At 35.1% G+C, this 19874-nt stretch overlaps 1 protein-coding gene across 1 annotated transcript in view; it reads right to left on the minus strand.

The window, feature by feature from the left end:
• Positions 1–10412: 10412 nt before the first annotated feature.
• Positions 10413–19874, minus strand: part of LUZP2 (leucine zipper protein 2) — a 170081-nt gene continuing 160619 nt past the window's right edge. Inside the window, exons 11-12 of the mRNA XM_065636680.1 lie at positions 11198–11275; positions 10413–10517 (exon numbers count right to left, since the gene is read on the minus strand). Of these exons, the coding sequence (XP_065492752.1) occupies positions 10413–10517; positions 11198–11275 (183 nt within the window). The remainder of the gene's footprint in view (positions 10518–11197; positions 11276–19874) is intronic.

Here is a 19874-nt window from a genome sequence, read left to right on the forward strand (position 1 = left end):
CCGTTTGTTCCTTTCCCTTCCCTTTCCATGCCAGAACTCAGCTCAAAAGAAAAAACAAATTATTCATTATAGCATCAAACCCAAGAAAGCCTGGCTGCCTTGGGATCTGAATTTGAAAACTATTTGACCTCTGAGTACAATAAGGTGCAAACTCCCATTTAACCTCTTCTTCTTTTGGGACACTTAGAGAATTCTGAAGAGATTTTGGGGAAAGAGGCATCAAGGCCCTATGAAGGTTTTTACACTTTCTGTCCTGTATCAGCTGATTATTTTCCTGACACTTACAGAAGCTTTGAATATCTGAGTCCTTGACTTCTCCAACAAATGTTTCTGAAACGGGCCAACACGGCTTCAGCATTCTTCAGCAGATATATACAGAGATGCAAAAGCATACTTCACAAAACCAGCTAAATACCTGGCAATATACAATATCTTGTCTATTTTTTTAATAAGAAAAACAAATACTTTCACGTCTTTAAACACTTTAGGTGAAAATTAAGAAATTTGAAAAAAACCCCCTAATTTCTTTGTTTTCCTTTTTCTTTTTTTAATCTTAAGAAATTGCCAAGTAACAAAGGTAAGTTCAAAGAAAACAGTTTTGCACTACCTATCTCATAAAACAGGAGTACAAATGTTTAATGATATGGAAACATAGATGATTTAAAACTTGAACAAATAAATAAAGTATGTTTAAAGTTTATAGATTACCTGTGAGGTAAAAATGTTTAGTGGAATTGAACCAAGATTTATTCTGGTATTTACAAACAGATATTCCTTTGCATTCAACTAAACTGCTAAGTAGAATCAGAATACTCATAGTTATAATAGAAAATTCTCTTTTTTTCCCCAGAGAATTTAGCTCAAATTAAAATTTCTGATGTTAATAGGCAAGCAAGAGCTTTGGAAATAGTATTATATCTTATTTCAAGGTTCAAACAAATCTTTGACAACTGATACCAGAGGATTATCTAAAAATGTAGGAACTTCCACAGAAAAATACTATATAAAAATCTGTTGTCCTGTTCTTTGAAGCATCTGATTATGACCTTTTGTCATTGACAGTAGTTTGTGACAATAAAGGATGCTGAAAATATAATCCATAGTAGCTCTCTGCTCCTTCAAATTTCATTCCCTCCCTGCAGTGGGTCCATTAAATATAACCTTGAAAAAAATCAAAGGTATTGTTACAAAATTCCTCATCCTGCCAGTGCTGCTGGCCCAGACCATCTGACCAAGACATTAATTTTTGTGAAATGCCTGATGTGTGCATTGGGAAATAGTATAGAATATCTCCACAGCTGTGCATGTTCTCTCTGATAACATGCTGTCATCCTTTTGTTAGCGTTTGTACTACAAAAATACAGTTATTTTTATATCTAGAACTCAGAGGAAAACAGGGATAAATATAACAGATGTAACGCTTAGTTCCCAATATATAATCAAGATGGACTGTTATTATAATTGTCACAGATTCTCTTCAAAAATATTGCACATTCTTTCCCACGCACTATAGACTTTGAAGTGCTGACAGGATAAAACTTAATTATTAATGTCGCAAAATGCCACATAAACCAAGATAAGCTCAGTCCTCCGAACATGTCATTTGGGGGAGTAGAAATAGCAAATTCCAGGTACTTTAACTGCCACAAAACATAAAAGTTGTTGTATCAGAAAGGGAAGAGTGCATGAATTACCGGTCAGCCTGTATACTCTTCAACTGCGTGATTTCTTCCTCACTGGTATGTGAAACACATGGCAATTTCCCATTCTTTCCCCACTTCCTTTGCTTAATTAACATGAAAAAGATGTTCGTTTCTGTTATTGAGAATATTCTTTGCTTCTATAGATGAGACTGTAATTAATGAGACTGCAAGAAAGGAGAAAAACAAGAAATATGAGTCCTAAATTAATGAGATATTACAGATATTAGGGATTAGAGCTGTTCAACCTTGCCATATAGAACAATAGCAAGGAGACAATGTCTGCATTCTTCTACTCACATTAAAACCATTTTTAATTAAAAGAAACAGATTGAGTGGAGAAGGCGGCTTTTATTTTATTCCCTCTCCAGTAACCTACGATTTGGGGATTTTTTTTTTTCCTTTTTCCGCTCAAGATGACACAAAGGCTGTTTGCCTAGAAATGCAATCAGAGGTGACAGGAGAAAGCCGACGCTCAAAATTACCAGGTTTGACATTTTACTGCATTTCATTGTAACATCAGTCACAAGCAGCCTTCCAAACCTCTGTCTTAACCCCCCCAAAAATGTAGGGCTGGTTTCACAGGCGCTTTCCCCTCTTCCCCAGCACAGGGCTGGTGGAAAGCAGAAGAAATTTGGCTCCCCATACGTGCTGGGTGACAGCATCGCACCAGCTGAGCCATCCTTTAATTTGCGGAGATACATGCTAGGACACCAACCAATTTAAAAAAGCTCTTCCCGACTACCACAGGTGATGAAAGATAAATAGAGAAGCAAGGTGTGCGTAAAAGCACCTTGAAAAATGACAGGGGAGCTGCTTCTGATGTACGGACGTCCTGGGAAATGACAGCGTGAATCACCTTGCAGTTCTTCTGCAGATTGAGAAACATGAAAAAAGAATAAAACAGATTCTTCAAACATGCCGGATGAATATGAAGAAAGACATCGACACCTGGTTAAAATGTCTCATTGAACAGTAATGATAAGCATCAGACTAGAAAACCAGGACCTTCTTTTTACCATGTGGAAATGGATTTTTTGTTTTTTTTTTTTTTTTTTACTTATTTCTTGTCTTCTCTATATTCTCCCCATGTGCATCATGCTTCCCAAGAGTCTTTGCTGTGCAACTGACAACAAGCCTATTACTATGGCAGGTCAAATCTCTCGCTCCTTGACTAAGAAATCCCAAGCGTAACCTGCTCAAGGCATTTTGCAAGGTTGCCAACCCTCATAGTTGAAGACAGTGAAATTCCCTGGAAAGAAATATCCAAATCACACAAGTTGATTCGTCTCTCAAATGCATCATACTGTAGGGTTTTTGGTGTGGTTTTTTTTGTTGTTTGTTTGCTTCTTTGTTTTTTTTCTTTATTTTGCTGTCGTTATTGTTGTTTGTTTGTTTTCCTTTCCCCCCCTTTTAAATACTTCGGAAAAAAGGATCAGGAAAAAACCTCCTTTTTCCTTTATATTTGGACTTCACAAGACTGCTGGAAGGTCTAATTCAGCCTACAAACTTAAAAGAAAATTTCTTATTTTAAGAACTGCATATTCTGAAAAGGGTGTTGAAATGCTGAGGACACCATTGCGAACTGCTAGGAGAAGAGCAACACACACACTTTTTCCTCATTGCCACGATGCAGCATTCTCCTTACCTGGTTGCATGCTAGAAGGACTAGACCTGTATCAATTGACAAAACAAATACTTTTTTCTCAAAATCACCATTCTAATTATTTTCGTTGTTTTCCACTGTGAAAATAAAAGGCAAAACAATTCCATAAAATGAATCCAAACTCATTATTTTGCATTTCTGTCATAACAAAAAAATCAGATCACTGAGTTGTCATCCAGATTTTTTCTCCTTCACTGTTCCTCATTCAGCAGTTAAAATTTGGGTTTCTGAAAGTTTTGCAAACCCAAGGATATAAAAAGATTTTCTCAGCCATTTTTTTGGTTTTGCTCTGGCAGGCTTTTCTGAGTTAGTGAATTATTTTTCTCTACATAATAATTCAAACCAGTAGGTTTCCCAGAGGATATTCTTTTTTTTTAAGCACATTTTTTTCCTAGTTAAAATGGTATTTAAAAGAGAGAAAAGGAAATGAGGAAAGGAATGAGACAGATGTATCAATCACTGAACAGTATTGAAGAGTACTGACTGCACTATTTCCAACAATACATGATGTTCTGATTCAGGAATAATAAGAAAACAGATCTCACATATTATGCATGAAATAAATCCAGCTTCAACCTCTGTTTTGACTGCCCAGGTCCATCAGGAGATGAGAAGGGTGGAAAGGAGCAAGAAAGCACCTTCAGGGTACAAATGCAAAGCAACGTACAAACTCAAAAATCAGGCTTATTTCAACAGACTTCATAGTTTTGTCATTTATGCACCAAGGACTGGCAATAAAAAATTCGTTTCTGATGCAGTACCATTTGCCCCAGCAAAGACAGTTCTATGATATCAAGGTTGTTATACCCCAAGAACAAGACCCAGCTGGCACCAGTAAATTAAGCTGAACATTAAGCCATGTGGGAATTTCTTACAGATGGCCGAATCTCATCTGTGCTGGAAAAGGTAAAAGCAATACCATTTCATTGCTTGCAGTGAGCCTTTGTCTGCCACATCTGCAGGGCAATGACACCACAAGAAAAATTTTTGAAGTGTTAGATTTTGCTCAAATAACATATAATAGCTTCACTCTGCATGTGAATAACCTAAGAAATAGGTCACTTTATCAGCAGCTAAAGCCGATATATTTGAGCGTGGTAAGTTTGTAGAAGTAACGGATGTTTTATTATTAGCAATCACAAATGTTATCAGAGCTGTAAAGCCACTATTTAGCTTAGCACTGTTCATTAAGGGGGACTTTTAACCAAAATTACCAAAATTCTGGTCTCCTTCATTAGCGACATAATGGAATTAAGATGAAAAGGGGTCAATTTGGGGATTATTTTGTGAGTATTAATGAATTCTATACATACCATTAGACATATATAGATAGAAATAAAAATATTCTTGTTGCTATACACTATATAAGACTATGTTATATATATACTACAACCGTATATATTGTCCATAAAATAATACAAATTATGGGAGGGCATATATATTATTGCAAATATATAACTATTATGTACAATCTAAATTGTGGATCTCATACAAATATTACATATTCTAGTATATATATGTTATTACTATATACTAATATAATATATATATATATTACATATAAATGTAGTATGTATGTTAATGCTAATTTCAATGCTTGTACTTCCCTTTGGGTCATCACAGAATGTTTTTTCCCAGAAGCTTCACTGAAATTATATGATTAAGATATAATCTGGCCCAGGAATCCTAAAATGATCTTGCATTTCAAAACCTACCTTATATGGGTCCCATTTTAATCAGTAATCAGCTCTTCCCTTGACATCAATAAATATAGATTTTGTTTGGGATTTTTCTTGTTTTGTTTAGTTTTGGTCTATTTTTAAATTTTTATTCTTTTAGATGATATCTTCCACTGCATATCTCAAAAATTCACTAGCTTGACCGTCAGCTGAAACTGTGATGAATTGCAAATCCATAAAACCAAGAGTAAGTCAATAATACTTTTTAAACAGCGTGTTTTCCCATATCTCAGGAAAGATGTAAATAAGGTCTCCTAGTTTAACAGGTACTAAAGACAGTGTGTTGAACACTTTTTGTTACATTTGCCAAGGTTTACAATTCTGAAACAGGCAGTTATGCTTGCTATAATTTTCAAGGCTTTCATAGAAATTATAACATGGTAACTACTGCTTACCACATCCAATTCAGTTTAACGTTGTCTTTAATTAGAGTTCAGTGGTCTGAGGAATATGAATAAACGGAGTGGCAGAAAATACCTTTTGTCCATGGGATGTGACCACTGCGTTGTGTTACCATCTACTGTAGTAGGATTTAATAGCAATATAATCCTTGAAGCCGACACTTCAGCCAACAGGTTGACAGTAGAAAAGACAGAGAGAAGGGAAAAAGAAAGTGCTTGGTCAACTTTAAAAAGAAACACAAAAAGTAAAATAAAATGGCAACTACCAAGTAGGACTGCAAATGCAGACTTTGCCATCTATTTTCATCACAAAATGGTTTTCTCTTCCATTTTTAAGTGAAGTCAAAATAGCAATTTTTCTTATAGACACCTTGTCAACATATATAGAAAAAAAGAATGCTTAAAATACATAAAATAGAAGACAGACAAACAAAACAGGTATTTCTCGCTATTATTAACTGTTTTGAGACTTTTCCAGAAATCCACCCATTTGTGGGGCTTACCTTCAAGAAACCAAATTTGAGGTTTTTTTCAATAAGCAAAGAAAATGTGCTAATATTTCATATGCTTGTATAACCTTTTTTAATCTGAGGATCTGATTTAAAAAATAAAAGTACATTATCCAATACTGAAATATTCACATTATAGAAAGCAGTGTATTGTATAATTTGTACCGAAGTACTTACAGAAGCAAGAGTGAGACAGCTTTCCCACAGCCACACGGTCAGGCAGAGACACGGAACTCAACGTATCTTCAGTTTCATGTTCTAAGACTCCGTGAGAGCATCCTCTGTTCATATTCTAAGAAATTCTTGTTTCAATAGAAAAGTCAGTCCTCCTGTTCACTTCGTAACACATGTTTCGGAACTGGACTGCCATTGTAATTTTTGGCTTTTCATAGCCCATTCTTACTGAAAAAAATTACAAACTTCACAGTTTATTGTATAACTGAACGAAAAATGCTGACTGAAAAGTTAACAATGGACTGGATTTCACTCTTAATTCTTAAGCAGTGAAGCACCAAGACATCCTGATGATTGAAACAGAAATCAAATCTAATGAAATACGTGTGTTCCACCATGTTCTACTGGACAAAATAACCCATTTTAAACACAAAAAGGCATAAACATTTCTGTAGCTTCTCAACAAGAAAATTAGAGGCATTGAGTATTATATATTTATATACAGTCATTGCCCTTCTCTTTGCCATTTTGGTAAAGTGAACATATCTTACTTACAAATTTTATAATGCAAGATAATATCTGGCCACGGATTAAATTTCATTCCAGAATATTTAATTTACATACACACTCATACAGGTATATGCATATTTACAAGTAAATTTATGTATATACATATATAATATGCATTTATGCTTACAAAAACATATGCATATAGACACAGATGAATAGAGAGTAACTCAGAGAAATCTGTTATATAAAAGGAAAATTGAAATTTAAGTTTGAAACAATCTAAAATCCATCTCATGCTCGTAGAAAAGAGAATGTTTGGCCTGCTCTTAAGCTGGAAATTACATTACTTTTAACTGCTAAACTTTGAAATATCTAATAGAAACACGTTTTTTCTCCTCATGTGTAATAGGAGGAAGGATGTGGTCCGTGACCTGGTTGCCAGGCAACTCCACGAAATTACAAAACATTTTCTGAAGATGCGCTGCCCCGTGGTACCATGAGTCCACGTGGGGAAACAGACCCTGTGACACGGTTCTCTCTGAACCTGATCATAAAAGAGTTTGAGAGTATTCTAGTGAGACCAAGTAAGTGCGAATGTGACTTAAATCATATAAACTGAAGTTCCTTTCTGACCATGTTCTTTATAATGTTGAGTAACTACAGATCAGAGGAAACAGGCAGGTCTCTTCAGCTTCATCGCGGTGCTGAGATGTGAAACTACTCAGACTCATGGTTGGAATGAAAGAATTGTTACTGATCCACTGAGGGAAAATATATACACCTTTGCTAGTCACAAGGAATTTTAACACTTAGAAGCATTATGATGAGGGGGGTTTTTTCTTTCTTTTCAAAATCCTTGACTTTTATCACACAACTCTTATAAATTCCAATGTCCTCTCTGAAACATTTTTTTTCTGTTTTTTCCATGTATAAATTGAAGTTTCCTCTCAAACTGAAAAGATGTTAATATGCTTCTGAACTGTAGTTCTTTGAGATACAAACATCAAGGACAGATTTCGCTTTAGATGTGTACAACCTCTTGGTATAAGACTAGAATCTTCAGAATAGGAATATTTGTTAAGCCATACCTGCAAAATACATCAGATATACCTACACCATAAACAGCTAAAAGATTAATTTGTCCATCATTGTTTTTCTTAATTCTGCATCATTATGTGGATTATTCTAAAAATAGTAGGTATGAAGACATGGATTCCCCCAGTTATCGTCTTTAAGAAGTGAATCTGTTAATCACACTGAAAACAAATGGCAATCCGTGTCCCACCTGAATGTAGTCTTGCAATCCTCAGACCAGACATCGTTTTCTACATCTTTAATCTAAATAGGATTAATTCTCCCCACCAACATGGCTTTACTCAGATCTATCTGACCTGATCTGCACCACCACTTAGGAAAAGAGACATACAAAAGTGAGAATATAGGTGCAAACATACCCCAGATCATGATCCCGTGGCCAGAGGAGAGCTTCTAACAACAAACCTTTTGGAAACAAAACAAAAAATAACCTCACAACACCCCACCCATCCAGATATTTTGTGGTGTTCTTCTGATAGCAAACAGATTTGTGGCATTAATTACATCATGGTGAAATGCCAATTAAATGATGCACATCCCCGGAAAGCAGAGGACTTCTCAACCATTCACTGTTTTCATGTATGTTATTAAAACCCCCCAACACTGTATTGTTACTGACTTACGAGGTGCAGTTCTTTCATGTTGTGGACACCAACCCCAAGCCATCTCGACACAGCAGTAATAAGCAGTTACAACGGCAGTGGATGTATTGTCAGCACTGCTGAATTCTTCAGAAAAGTGAAACAAATGCCGAGTAGGACAGCTCACCTCCTTCCTCTGGGACACGTACACGAAGATCCATTTCCTTTCTAGACAGATGACTGAAACCATTTCGGTGACCTTTTCAGCCCATACCTCAGATATTTCCATTCAGGTGTGTCATTTGCAAAGAAATGTTGGTTTTGACATCACTAGAAATTAGAGCCAGCTGCAGATATGACAGGATCACAAGTATCTTGCACACTGAAAATGTGGCCTACATTTGCCTGAAACAAATTCATATTGTATTTGATAGGCATGATTTGATGGCAACTGATTTTAGGATCAATTATGAAAAGCCACACATCTTCTGATTATTTTTCTGGCCAGGATTTCACTTCTATTAACACTTAACATGGATAATCTTTTCTCTGACAGTAGTGAATTTTGCTGAGCAGTACTTTGACATCATTTGGTCAGCTTATGAGTTTCTTTTCTTTCTAAAATTGTTGAAATTTCTCCTGGCAGAGAAACCTACCATTCTGCAAGAGTTAACCTTTGAGTAGAGGAACATACACAAAACATCAGTGTGAAATATTGTTCACTCCAGCAAGAAACAGACAACTATAGGATGAGACTGTTAAGGACATGTAAAATCTTACAAGCTAAACCAGAAAGCACCACTAAACAAAATAAAATTTGTGTATTAGCTTTTTAAACTGATTCAAAAGCAAGGAAAAGCAAGTGAATATAAGTAAGCTGCTTTCAATCTAGTGAAAGTTGTAATGTGCTGCTACGCCTAGTAAGAGAAAGGTGGGAGTTTACAAGTTACAACTGCTTAAAACACAATGCAAGAAGAAAGCACAAAAGCATTGCATCAGGCAATTAACTGTTCCTCAGGCACTAGCTCTTGAAAGGGTTGCATCTCAACAAGATGAGGCATATGAATTCCTAAATTAGACCAACAATAACACACACAAAGAAGCAAAAGCATTCTCTCTCTCTTCTTCTCCCTTCTTTTCTGCTTTCTTGTCATAGAGTATGTGACCCAGGAGAATCTAGAACCACCCCAGGAGTCGCCGAACTTGCCCCAACCAAAATGCTCCTCTCTGCTCTAGTGACCGAAGGCCATATGTAGTGGGCAAAGTGGGTTTTTACTCTTTAAAGTATATTTATCCTCTTGCGATCAGTACAAATACAAGGGGTGGCACTGACTTCCCATGACTGGTACCCAAGCTATAAAATTTTAACTTATTTCCACCTGCAAAAATTTTTGCCTGGATTCTTAAAGCCATGACTCTCTCTATATCCAGCCCTTTAACTCTGCATTTCTGTCAATGCTTCAGTGCTCAAAAATGGACTATTTGTGATAGCATTTAGAAAAAAAGAAACAACCAACCAAATATATTTTATTGTTTGAGTAAGCAGATTTGAAATGGTATTACTGAAAGGTAAGTATACATGGACCCCTACTGTTCCATTTGTACAGTTACTCTTATGAGTTGTGTTCTACTCAAACTATGTTTACACAAATATTTCCCCCCCGCCATTAACGGCCCCTTAATTCTTAACTTCATTTAGAACTTAATCTGTCATAAAGGTACATGAAATAGAACAGACTGAGAAAAATACTTGAGAATGGCTGTTGTTCATGAAGAAACTAATTCATAGTATGCAGTTGCTAATTAGGTAGAACCAGAGTTCAAAAACTGGACTGTATTACAACGCATTTCTCCAAACATCCATTTTGGATTATTGCTGAAAGGTACTAATTGGTCTATTCTAGACTAATTTACAAACATTCATAAAATAGTGAAAAATGCATGCTTTAGAAACCTGATACAATTCATGCCCCTGGACTAAAAAGAATATGAAGATGGAAGCAAGAGATGGGCATTTTTAATGTAGATTAGTAGTGCTTATATTTTTTTTTCCTTCGTACTAAAAGACTCTTCAAATTTTTTCTCATTTCTTTCAGGTGATTTTTTATCTTCAGATTTAGTCCACGGTGGGCTGTGCAACTTCTGTTGAAGGTGAAAATAGCATCAGTGTGAGCATTGCATACACAGCATGCACATACGTAAGCAAATAAAACAAAAAAACCCATGGCAATAATGCACACGGAGCTGTATTTCTGTTAAACTGACGTACTAGTCAAATTAGTATAACAGAGTATAATATTCACCAACTGCACTAGAAAAGGATTCTGATCTCCACTAAAGGACACATATTTAACACTCTCTGACAGCGCAAAACCATACAAGTCTGATGTTGCTTTATAATTATGGTGATTTTTATCTTTTTCTCTCAGTCTATCAAAGGAAGAGCTCAGGTGCACAACTTGCTGAAGGCTTTTCTGTCAGTAACGCAGCTGCAAACGGCTTCGCATAATTGCAAACATATAATTACTTTGGAAATCTCTCCCTTCTCTTACCAGTGTTACGGACATCACGTTATCAAATTAAGTCATTTGGCTGCTACGACAGTCCAGTTCTTCAAGTGTTAAATGCTCTTTTAACTTATCACCAAGCAAAAGTAATTTTGAGCAGGTGAGCTGAAATCAGGTGCAGTGTAAATCTGAGCTGAGGAAGCAGGTCTATCTCAAAAGCATTAGCGTGGAATGCGTAAACATACTGCAAGTACTCGCATGCTTCTTTACAAGACCTTTTAATAAAAACTCAAGAATATCTCAGAAACAGAATACCTGGAAACTTGTCTCTGTTTCTGCTGTCTTCAAACGTGACGTTGAATTATTGCGATTCCCCAAACACGTCTTGCCAACCTGTCAACACAAATGTCAGAGATAACTGCTTTGTATTTTTTCCTAAAATATTCATGTTTTTCCTAAAAAAACCCCAGTGGTTTTTTAGCTTCATTGATGAAATAGAACAAAACAAAGTTATCATACCTAAGTGAATCCCATACTACCATCATTCCTATATTAGTCAAATGTGCCTGCAAATTTAACAATCTAACGCTTATTTTGTTTTGTTTGGGTTTGTTTGTTTTTGTTTGTTTGTTTGTTTGTTTTTTCTCATCACAAATAGTGATGTTTATTCCTACAGCGGTCCCATGGAATGGATAAGCAATTATAATTGTCTGTTATGGGTGAGGAAATAGTAACAAACAACTGAAAAGTAGAATTACAATTAGGACTTCTCTATTACTATTCCCTTGTCTAAACTGCTAGATCTTTTAAGTATAATGATCCTTGAGTGGGGATTTGTATAATAATTCCCTGAAGGAGAATTCAGATGACTCTCAAGGTACGGAAAAGCTTGTTAGATTCATTGCTGTCATTTTATTCCAGCAATAATGTCATTTTCTTTGCTAATATGCTTTTTAGTATGAGGGAAAACTGAGTTGAACAGCATAAATAAAATTAATTACACAGTAGATTTTTGAACCAAAGAGATCTCATGTTATGAGTCTTAAGCAGAGATTTACCCAGCAGTGAAATTTCTGCTGTAATTAATTTAAAGTCCCTTCAGGAGTGGGATTAATGATGCCATAGGCAAAGAAATTAAAAGGTGAAAACCAGTAAAATATTGATAATCTTTGGTCATTACTTTAAAATGTGTTCACACTGGAATTTCTCTACTTGTTTTGATATGAAAACTGATGCATTCAAATGGAGTGAAAATAAATGTAGCATGTTTTTAAGTCATCAAGACTCTTTCCAACATAACAGTAATTTTGTTTATTTAAATTTTAACATAACTCTTCCTCTGAAATGTTTCTTGTTTAGCGTAAGACCTTGAAGATTTCCAAAGCTAAGTCAAGCCTGGATAGAATATTTTTTACACATCAGACGTAATCCAACATATGAGTGAAAAAATGTGGAAAAATCATCAGTATACAAACATGAGCTTTGTTTGTAGGACTATGAATGACAAACAAGCCTTCAACAAGAAACTCCCAATAATATCCACTACAAGGTTTGCTGACATTTCTGCATTCTAATTTTTTAAAATATATGTATTATGGTTAATAATACTGGTCCTGGATACAATAAGCTATTCGTGTCTAGGACAACAAAGGAATCATGAACAAAAAGAGAAAACAAAACAATCTCTAAATGGTATGTTTTGAGGCATTTTTTTGGGGCAGAGTTTCTTAAGAAAGTGGAAAGTAAATCTGAATTCATCCTATAGCAGCTTGAATCACAACACAATAAAAAACACCTCACTCAGCAAAGAACACTGAAAATAAACATCCTAACATCCAAATTAAATATCAGGAAATTTTATAAATATCCTTTCAGTAGAAATGACATTAGACTGGAGTTAATTAAAAATTAAGATATTGACAAGGGGGAAGAAAATTCATTAAGTTGTTGCACTTGAGAAATTCTGACAGTCCCTTGCCTGCAACAAAGTTGATCTATGAACAGGTATGAATACAGAAATGAAACATGTTATTAAGAAAACCACTTGGAGAGAAGACAGCTGCCTCCCTCCTGAAAGCTTCTAGAGAACCGGTGGTGCTGCCAAGGATTTTATAGCACTTCAGGGGTTTTTAGCCATGTTGAAGCTACTGGAGTGAGCCTGAAATACAATTGAAGTGATTGATGGTGGGGACTGTTTTTCCAATTTTTCCCACTGTACACAAGAGCCAATAGAAGTTGGATTAATATTATGTAATAGGGAATAAGATTGATTAAAAAAAAATCTATTGATAAAGCATCTACATTCAAGTGTGTTTGGTAGCTGGCCATGCCATTTCACCATTTTCACTGTTAACTCTTTTCAAATTACATGGTTTCTTCTTAATGTGTCCTTAAAATTTAGCTTGGCCAACATTTACAATTTTTATGACTAAGCACAAGAGTAGTCTCATAATTTTCTTGTATATGGTAGAGAAACAGACCAAATTTAGTGGTGTCAAATGCTTGTTACTTGTTCTACACAAACTTGAAGAAACACATTAATGATCTATTTGTGTTTGTAGAATAAAAAATACATACAACAAGTGCATTTTGTATATACAAGAGAAAAAAAATATTTAGCACCCTAAATGAGAAATTTAACAAGAGAGGGAAACTAAGGTGGGGCATGTTTCTTGAAAGACTGTGCTGCCTTTATCAGTTTAGTGTGCACTTTGATTAACAAAGTATCTTTGTGTGAATTCTGATTCTAAAATATGCAGCTTGATCGGTAAAGCATGCAGAATTTCAGGAGTTATGGTATTCGGTTCATCTCGTGAATTATACAGCAGAGCTGGAGAGGTTCATGGCTGGATGTATAAATTATAAAGGTGGATCAGCCAAGTGTGCATCTTCATTTAAAAAGAATTTTCAAAAAGCCAGTTAAAATTCAGCATGTCCCTTGGCTATTAAACGATGCAATTTGATCTGCAAGCCGTGGAACAATATAACTGGAAGGGTATTCCACTGCATCAACGCAGCAAATAAGAATTGGCTTTATGGCTCAAATAAGCATCCAACGTATCACAAGTGGACAGGAAATAAAGAAGTTTAAATAAGTTATATTATGTTATATTCAGCTTTTATAGTTGGACAATAATTCCGCTGGTGTAGCATACAGATTTAGTATTAATAGACCAAAAATTGCAGATTCAGCATTCCTTCACATAGCTACAGCCCTTCTTTTGGATTCAGTAGGCACTAAGCAGAAATGCAGGATGTTTGCAGAGTACAATGGAGGAGAAAGGACTGACTTAGTTCTGAAGAAACTAAAGCAGGTACAGGAGAAAAGGATGGCACAGTTAGGTCAACTGAAAAACTATATCTCTTGGTGAAAGTGGTACCCAGCGGTATCATTCCTACTGCCACCAGTCGGTCTCCTCAGCTCCACAAAGCACTGGCTCTGCTATGGGCAAAAGAAGAACCTTGATTTGTTCACTTATGATGTCAATGGTTAGCTTAAACCAGAGTAACTCACTTTGTGTGAAAAGAAGAAGAAAAGAAGTTTAACACCATTGAATTTTGACTATACTCAAATGAACTGAAAAATTTGCTAGACAAACGTGGTTCAAGTTAGCTAAAACTTTCATATTGAAACTAGCTAAAAGTGAAAGAACTTGAAAAATTTGTATTTAAAATAGGGAAAGGCTATATTTTTCATCAGACAAAACCTACAAATTCTATCAAACTTTTGCAATGAACTGGATGTTTGAATTGCTATTAAACCCTAGTCTGTCAATAATCATGTGTGCCTGCTGCTGTACTATATATGCCACAGACCACTCACGTTTTAAGAAGGCTAAGTTCTACTTGATCATATAACAAATTGTCACTACTTGTACTCCAGAATGACTGAAACTTTTCGTGAGATTTTAGCTCTTTACTACATGAAGCATGCACTTCTCTGATGTGGTTTTTTCCTACCCACACCGAATGGATATTTTGATCTTTTTATATTACTTCTTCCCCCCACCCCAATAATACAAATTTTTCAATTTCTGAAGTGACTTATTACCAAACCGAGACTTTGGAAACGATTTTGTACTGCCATATAACAAACAGTATTGATGAAATCAATAGTCTGTGTGCAGTTATACCCACCATTGAATACGACTTGATGTTTTATTTGTTTTTTTTTCTCCTGTCACAATTATTCCCATACTTCCAAGAAACATTTCCTTAATAGTTTACTTTTACACTTACCATTTACAAATATGCAGAACAGATGATGTTTGACTAAAACATCATTCTGCAGCAAAAATAACATCATTATCTAAGTTAGGTCCTTAGTTTATTCAAGAACCTGTTGTATCAGATCTACTCATTAATTTCTAAGAGATCTGTATTTCAATCTCCTTTTATCCTCATTGTTTAGAAGAAATATATGGAGAAAGGTATGTGAAATGTACATATGTGTTTCTGTAAGACACCTGTGCAGTTCTTCATATCCCTCTCCTATTTAAAGCACAGCGTATTGAGTGGATGGTTAAACTAAGTTGCTGCAACTTCTTATGACCTTCATAGTCCTCATTTAGGGAACAAAATGACCAAATTCACATTTTAAGAATTTGAAGTTCTGTTAAAATTATGATTTTTTTTTTTTTTTTTTTAATCTCAGTCCCTTGGGAGAGTAATAGGAGAGTACAACGTGATCAAAGCTCTGCAATTGAAACTGATAGAGAAAAATGAAGCAAAATGCTGTGGTTGCTTAGAAACATGTACAAGTTTTTCTCCAATACTCAGTGTCATTTGTCACTGAATGATGAATGAACATGCAGTGTTTGTTTACTGCAGGAAATTAAGGCAGTAAATAAAAGCACTATCACTTTCATTTATCAGAGAAAACTACAAGGACAAAGACCAGGAAATCAAAGATGAGAACAGACAACAAAGAATCACTTTATAAATTGTTTGATGTTTTAGCACTACCAAATAGGTGGCTTTAAATGACCGGTTACACACATAAGAATTATTAGATATGAAAAAAAGTTTTTTGGAAGAGGGAGAAGGGAAATGATAAAGGGAAATGATCTCTGTAGAGCTCTAGTTCTACAATGAGACTTTCAGGAGCCAGTCATAGGGAAAACATCTCTGGACAAGGCTAAGAATAAACTATATTAACAAGATTCCTCTAACAAAATAATAATAATCTAAATAATGGAAACTTTTAAAAGAAAACTGAAGTTAAGATTTTTTTAATCTTTGACAAATTTCAGATGATTTGAAAGAATGAAGATCATGTATTACAGGATATCCTACCTACTTCTGGCTCCTACAGGTCCCATGTCAAATTTCATGGCAGTTAAGGTATCGGCAGTATCGAATTTCAAAATTTGCCAATATAATTTGGCCTGCCTGCATCCCATTTCTAAACAAATCTTCATTTGTATTCATTCCAATATAAATCACATTATTCTGACCATGCGTAAAACCATAAAGAAGAATTGTAGTATGATTTCAAATTTGAGAAAGAGGGATGCTTAGCCATACAGACTAAAAATTACCAGTTGAGACCAGTAACTAGATATTTCCATTTATTTTTTGCCTTAACATCTGAAATATTGCATGTTCTTCTCTAGTCAGTCTTTACTGCAGTAATTCTTCCAAAATATAAATCATATTTATCAGAGACACAATCAGAGGATCTTTGTAAAGTTCTGATAAAGTGTTGCTGAAATATTAGGTTTCTAAGCAACAGTTTTAAGCATATTTTTGATGTTATGTTAGCAGATATATATATATTTTTAGAGACAGGGAAGAATGTAACTTAATTTGAGAAGTCAACTAAAAATGTCTCTTTCCACATGTAGCCCTCATATGATGACTTTAGAGATACCACTTTAGATCCTGAAAGAAGTAGAAGCAATTTTTTTTCCTAAAGCCTCATTACCTTTAGGAAAATATGTATCTGCTAACATAACATCAAAAATAAAAATAAAAGTGGGGTAGAGGTTGCTAGCCCAGTGTCATCATCTGCACTGTTATTATGTCCCATGCAGCCCACGTTCCGATGGACAGTGAAAGAGAAAGAAAAAAAGGTTTCGAATTCAACAACAACCAGGGAAATTACTTTACTCTACACTGAGAGCAACCCACAGGACAAACATGATCAAGGTAAGTCCTTAAACATATAAAATAGGTGGAACAATTGTGAGAAATACATTTTAATGCTTTAGCTCTCTTTGAAAATTTTACTACCTTTCTTTAATCAATTCTTGGGTTTACGAGAAAACCATTTTCATAATTGAAATTTGTGTGGTAGTTAAAGTGAAATCAGGAGATTCTGACAAACCAGGATGTTCTGTTCTCCCATGACAGGCTACAAACGAGCCATTATTCAGAATTCAAGTGTACTCCTGTGGGTGTGGAGAGATTTGTCATAAAACTTCACAGCTCAGTGTGGGGATGATAGCATAGAAATGGAGAAAATTCTCTGAGGAAATAATTATTCTTGCCTTTGGCAAGAAAATCCAGTACTTTTAGTGCAGCCACAATTTGAAAAGAAGAATTTCTGTAAAATACTATTGTATATTATGTATTTCCTGAGCTACATTTGTAGACCTACTCTTTCATTTTTAGGACAGGACTGTTGCTGTTTGTCCTGTGTGGCAGAGGCCATGCTGCTGCACTATGCAGGCTGGTTTGCAGTTATTTCCACAAAGAACTAACTCCTGAAATTGTCTTTGAATCAAATCAATCAATTGTTTTTATTAAAAAAAAAAAAAAAAAGCTGACTGAACAACTTTTATTTCCAATGAACATGGTAATGTATAATAAATAGACATATCTTGAAAGCCCAGTTAATGTAAAGAGAACATGTCTTAATTACACATTCTGTTTCTAATTGGGATAAATACCACACTGTTTATGGCTTCCTTGCTCGGCGACTTTGCTGTCCTAACCATCTTTTCTGTAACTCTGCTCTCAAAGCCATCCCTTCAACAGACACTGCGAACACCAAGCAGTGAAAACTTTGTATATTAGTGTGGATCCTAGGTTGGTTTTTTTTTTAAAATGTGAAGAGAATGTAACTATGAATATTACATGATATACATGTCTCAGCTGGAAAATTACTTTATGGCAACATGTTTAAAAGCAAAATAAGACTGATAAAAGTATTGCCTGCTTAATTTTCCAATAAGGAATATTATCTAGCAAACCATGGTGCATTTGAATATCCCTACGATATGCCTTCTTTAATTTTTTTGTCAAATGCAGATTTACCAAAATTTAACAATTTAAAATTTAAAGGAAATGTGAGTCCCACAGAAAATAGAATTGGTCTTAAAATATTATAATTGGGAGATTAAAGGATATAAAACTTAATCCTATTACTCAAACTTAGATATATAGCCTAATTTCTTTTAATTTGAATTATACTGCTGCTTAGAATGCGGCGGGGAACAGGGTTAGATTTTAATTTAACTTAAATGATGAAAAATAGTTGGACTCCTCAAGACTTCTAACTCCAGTTAGAGTTGTCTGCTGCTTTCTCAGACAAGTTTTTCATACCAAGAAGCACACTATGCTGACCAAATGGCTAAAAATACTAGTTGCTAGAAGCACAAAAAGACACCACCACTTCCTAATCAAAATAACTAAATGCTTGATTTTATGGAAAAGTGCATCTTTTAGGTGTCTTTCATTGCATTGCTTGATAGACAAATTAAATACACCCTTGATTTGTGAAATGCGTTAACAACTTTTTCTTTTTTTTCCCTTGGCTGTAATGTATTCGCTGCTGTAAAAAGAAAGTTACTTGAACCTCTTTGCACAAATATTCAGCTTAATACAATTCAGCCTTTACGAAAGTAACCTATAGTCCATCAAACTTTCCATAACTTTCCTAGACGATAACCAATCTCTAGGCTTAATCTAAATGGAGTTCACTCCGACTTCAGAATTTTACGTCTTATTCTTTATTCTCCTCCTTTGAATTTTATGAATAAGAAATGAAGTTTCCTTCATCTTTAGACATTAAGGTGCAACAGCAAACTGCACTCTTCTCCTGGATACACAATTTCTCCTTGTCTCTGCCCTCCTCTAGAGGATGCAGCAGAAAGGAAGTAATTTATAATTGATAATTAATAAAACTAGTAACATATTTGTAATAAATAGATAAGATATGCAGCTTCCTATAATCTGTCAGATACAGAATTATCTAAGATTTGTTTTCCAGACTTTTCTTCACATAGCTATACATTGCTACGATTGCTACCAGCAAGCTACCCCGTTACCTTCATAGGAGTTTGTTATATTTGGAGGAAGACAATGTCTTCAGTAGTTCATGCAAGAGCCATTGTGACAGTCTTTTTCCTGCTGTCTTCTATATTTCACCTGCAAATTAGTCAAGGTGGCACTGTATACTGAGCAGAGAATAGATCCTCTCAACAAATTTTGTCTCATTTTTTCCCTTTTTTTTTTTTCCCTATTTTATTTGTACCGTTATAATTACAGCCTTAATACATGCATTTGGGATTTCTGTTAACGGCCACCACCATGCTGTTTGAATGAGAGTTTTGCCTCAGTAAAAGCAGCAGATTTAGCTTTCTGTCAGACGTGGTACGAGAAAAACACAACTTGCAGCTTTCCTAGACTGACAGTGGATGAGATTACAGGCTTTCAACTATTACACTGTCACCTCATACATCTCGCTTAGGTTCTGTTTTATGAAACGAAGCATCTGTGACAGCTGCACCTGATTATTAGTGGAAACAATATGTGAACAAGGTCCTGCATCTTGCTGTAATGCAGCAGCTCTTCGACCAGGAACAAGCCGATTCCTGAAATGGTTAAGCATCAAATCCACTGCTCTTTTCCCCACAACAGCTCTACAAGTTCTGTTAAGTAGTCTTTAAAAGAAACACAGAGAGAATACCTGCATAGATTGACAGCAAAGAACATTTCCTCCTCAGCACTTATAATGCAGAATATAGCTGGCTTATAAAACATAAGC

This window comes from Caloenas nicobarica, chromosome 5, assembly GCF_036013445.1.
Source record: "Caloenas nicobarica isolate bCalNic1 chromosome 5, bCalNic1.hap1, whole genome shotgun sequence".
Lineage (NCBI taxonomy): Eukaryota > Metazoa > Chordata > Aves > Columbiformes > Columbidae > Caloenas > Caloenas nicobarica.